Consider the following 4,211-nt stretch of genomic DNA (forward strand, 5'->3'; position numbering starts at 1 on the left):
CTGAAGTCTTCTCTTCCAACGACGGCGGGGTATGGTTTACTCTTGATCCCCAGCTCACCCTATCCTATAAAAACACTCCTCAGTCCCTGATAAATAATATAGGCCTATTGCTGCATTCTCTCAATCTTCGTGGGATCCTTGGTTTATATATCATTCCCCTTTACATGACTAACCTGATCATTAATATCTTGCATTTTTGAATCCTCAGTAATGATAGGTCCTACTGTGCGCTTTTATTTGTTTTCAATTGATCTTCAGTTAGTTTTTTAGGTGTTCACATACATCGTTACTTTTGTATCATGATTTTTATACCTTGATTCTTCGAAATTGGCAGTCAGCAGAACTAACGTCTTAGATGGCTTTCCATAACTTCTAAAGCTTCTCTCCAAAGAAATGTAGCGCGAGTCACAGATGGCTATCCATAGTTTCAAAACACGTCGTGCACATGTATGTACGTACGTACATAAACACACGTTTTGAATCTACGCTTCTGTAATTCAGCTACTCGACACCGCACCACTCTAAAAAATTATTCGTGGACTCACGCATAGCAAAGAAAGATGAGTTTTCTGGGGTATAAAGACGTCATTGAAGATGGAGACACCATCATTGTCTTCCTCGGCCACGAGTCCATGATGCCACTGAAAATGGTGCTTGGAAACACCACCCAAACTCGGTATGGAGCTCTGAGGCATTCCGAGCTCATTGGCAAGCGGTATGGATCAAAAGTATCCACATTAGGTGGCAAAGGCTGGGTCTACGTGCTCCACCCAACACCAGAACTGTGGACAGTCAATCTTCCACATCGAACGCAGGTGCTTTATTTTCCAGATATTAGCTTACTTACCTTCGAACTGGAATTAAAGCCGGGAAGCATCGTTGTGGAAGCTGGTAAGATTCTTGTAGTCCCGTATATGTATTTTTGAGTTTGCCTTAAGAAAGCTGGGAGGCCACGCCATGCCACGGAGGGGGAGTTGCGTTTGATTCTGTACGGTAATGTAGCTATCAGTATCAATCAGCGCTGCGAATAGATGTGTTATGAGTAGATGAATAAAGTGCGCAATTGCCAAATAATGCCCTCGTTAGCAATGCAATCACTGTAATCAGTGCAGTATAATTAGGAAAGGGGTGGTTTAATAATATCTTGTATTCTTGGTTTGATATTGATAGACATCTTTTCCCCTTTTTCTGCACACAGAAAACAAAACAAGTTTATGACTTGTGCAGATGCCATCATGGCCATTATATGACGGCGTGTGATCTATCTTACAGAATCTAGATGAAGATCCTACTTGTAAATATATTTTTGTTTGTTTAGCAATCCCGGCTCACAGATGCAGTGATTCATCTCTTTCTATGAGATAATTTGCAAAGAGCATAATTTTGCTCTCTTCAACAAGTCCCTGACAGTGATTTCTCCTCTTTTCATTTTCTTTTGATCAGTCAACCTTGCCTTACTTCAGTTTATCTTGCTTTCGTACAAAATGCTTTCTCTTATTTTCATCTTCTCAGAGGATTCTTCTCACCAAGATTTTTATTCTGTGACATGTTTTCATGTTTTGATAAATTTGAGTTCTCTTCCCCACTACTTTTTCATTTCCTCTTCCTCTTCTTGCATATTTCTTTCTATCTCTGCCACCCTCTGTTGCTGCCAACAGGAACTGGCAGTGGCTCTGTGTCACATTCCATTGCAAGGACCATAGCACCCTCAGGTCACCTGTACACATTTGAGTTCCATGAGCAGCGTGCTGAGAAAGCCTCAGAAGAATTTGTGGAGCACAACCTCTCGGACATTGTGACTGTGACTCACCGTGACGTCAGTACGGTAAGAATTCTATTACTGTATATTGTAGACCTGTAAGTTCCTGGAATGGTTGAAACTTCAACTCGTTGAAGTTGCTTCTTAAAAGCCAAATTTAGCGATTTGCATGGAAAGTTTGAGATGTTCAATTTTATGGAGATGCATACATCAGTGGCATTGTCAACAAGCAATTTCATTGTTTGTCAGTGCATTTTACCGGAATGAAGAAATAATTACAATTTTCACAGTGAAACATTTCATGTTTAAGATAACTGCTTGTTCTTGGCATCGCTGCATTTATGTTTATTTATGTGTGTGAGTTGTTTCTGTGTCTTTTTATCCCAGTTGTCACTTTTGAGACTGTATTCTATATGTATAGCCTTTTTTATTGTACTATATAAATACTTGATACTATTCGTTTGATTCTGAGCAATATGTGATTTTCATTTGGATGTCGTTAACCTATGATCATTTAAAGCCACAGTACTTGGTGGGAAAGTTGAATATGAATGCAATAGGTTACCATGTGAATAATTCCATTAGATTTAAAATCATTGTTCTGATGAATGTTCTTGGAAGTCTAAGTCTCCATGCTATAGGTACTGGAAAAATTATGAAGGATAGCGTGGTTGTCATGCATTCATGTGCTCACCACTTGTTCTGACTTCCCTTCACAGGACGGTTTCCTGCTAGATGTGGACTACAAGGCTGATGCTGTCTTTCTGGATCTTCCCTCACCATGGAACGTCATACCACATGCCAAGAAAGTTCTGAAGACACGTGGTGAATACCTCTTTGTAAAGTAATATAGGAGGGCTATCCGGGTTGCATGGAGTATGTGTCTCCTCTCGTAGCATCAGAGGAACTGAAAATCATCAAGGTTGATAGATAATAGCAACCCATGTGTGCAAGTTGTGAGGTATACTGAACATGCAGTATATAAGTGTATATGTACAGTGGATTTCAGTGGTTTTATTATTGTGAGTTTGTGAGCTGATTGATATTTTCAAAATAACAACTCACTAAAATGTTGTTTTGGGTACCACAAATGTGCTGTATATATCTTTTTCACAGTGGGATATCACTTAATTTTTCTTCTGAAAAGAGATAATACTAATAGAATGTCTCATTCAGTCACTGTTGTTATCTCTGTTAAATTCACCCACACCCAAAAGTTTCTTACAAGTCCCAATTTGAGAAATATACTGTATTATAAACTTGCAAAATGTATACAGTTTAACACGTATGGTACAGATTTCTTTCTTGAATGGCATTCACAATCAAAACCTAAGATGTCACATTGCAAAAGGGTTTAGTGTTCCCTGGATTTCTGATGATATAAGATGACTTGGTCAGGGATTAATACTGCTCATGAAGTTTGAAAAAATGTTATACATATTTCACATATTTGCTCAAGTGCCAAAGTGCTCTTGGAATAAGATTATGGTCCTTTTGAATGTTGCTTTAAACATGATTGGAATTTTCAGTTCTGATTATGATTGCCAGAATAACTGCTATTTTGAACTGCATTGTCTATCAAAAAGGAAGAAATACAGTACATGCTTGCATTGCTTGTAAGATTACAGTGATTGTTGTCTAGATTTTGTTTGCAGAATTGTTTCTCAGTCATGCATTGTTTTCACCCAGACACACATCAAAATCTTGTTGTGATATATCTAAATATGGTATGATTGCTTGATATTAGATTGTTATTGTATTGGATGTATGGAAGTCATATTTATTGTGTTTCAATATTATATTTTCAGGTGGGAGGATATGCTCATTTTCTCCTTGCATTGAACAAGTTCAGAGAGCCTGTGTGGAATTGGATGCCCTTGGGTTCACCGACATCAAGACTGTGGAGTGCCTAATCCGTAACTATGATGTGAAGACGATAAATCTGCCCCTCCCAAACATTGGAGAGCCAAGGAGTTTGGAGGAGGATTCTAAGAGTAGCCATACGGGCTCTGGGGAACCAGCTGAGAAACGAGCAAGGACAGAGGATAATGGTACAAAGGTTCCTAAGGTGGACAGTGGCAGTGATGATACGAGTGAAGGGTCAAAGGAGATGAGGAGAAAGGGCAAAGGTCAAGTGGAGGATGGTGGCAAGGAGTCAAATTATACCAGGAAGTGTGCTGTCCCACAGAGAGAAATGCCAGGGCACACCGGATTTCTGACATTTGCCTCGTTGTACACATAGCATGGTGGTAACATGAATGCAGGAATGATGGGAAGACTGCCGAGGAATATATTGTAGCAATCCAGATATGACCTCTCAACATGGCTCAGTCATGTTCCTCTGCTACTCAATCACAGCTACAAACATGTTGCTCAATTCAACTGCAAATTGTGATTTTTGTTCACTGGAAACTTGGGTCATAGAATGTTTCATCGACATACAGAAGATCTT

General features: G+C 39.3%; 1 protein-coding gene across 1 annotated transcript; it reads left to right on the forward strand.

Moving 5' to 3' along the window:
- The first annotated feature begins 524 nt into the window (after nucleotides 1–524).
- On the forward strand, nucleotides 525–4,001 carry LOC139731518 (tRNA (adenine(58)-N(1))-methyltransferase catalytic subunit TRMT61A-like). Its single transcript, XM_071642401.1, has 5 exons — nucleotides 525–891; nucleotides 1,659–1,825; nucleotides 2,479–2,584; nucleotides 3,568–3,840; nucleotides 3,889–4,001. The coding sequence occupies exons 1-5, from the start codon at nucleotides 561–563 to the stop codon at nucleotides 3,999–4,001; spliced, it is 990 nt and encodes a 329-aa protein (XP_071498502.1). The 5' UTR covers nucleotides 525–560.
- The last annotated feature ends 210 nt before the right edge of the window (nucleotides 4,002–4,211 follow it).

The sequence above is a fragment of the Diadema antillarum genome, unplaced genomic scaffold, assembly GCF_040938485.1.
Source record: "Diadema antillarum isolate AM-2024a unplaced genomic scaffold, OU_Dant_1.0 seq00000377_RagTag, whole genome shotgun sequence".
NCBI classification, from domain to species: domain Eukaryota; kingdom Metazoa; phylum Echinodermata; class Echinoidea; order Diadematoida; family Diadematidae; genus Diadema; species Diadema antillarum.

What these genes read in the sequence shown, in the direction of transcription:
- LOC139731518 (XM_071642401.1), top strand. Translation starts at nt 561, where the DNA reads ATGAGTTTTCTGGGGTATAAAGACGTCATTGAAGATGGAGACACCATC. An exon ending in AAGCATCGTTGTGGAAGCTG is followed by an intron (nt 892 to 1,658) that starts GTAAGATTCTTG and finishes TGCTGCCAACAG; the next exon opens with GAACTGGCAGTGGCTCTGTG. An exon ending in GAAAGTTCTGAAGACACGTG is followed by an intron (nt 2,585 to 3,567) that starts GTGAATACCTCT and finishes TTATATTTTCAG; the next exon opens with GTGGGAGGATATGCTCATTT.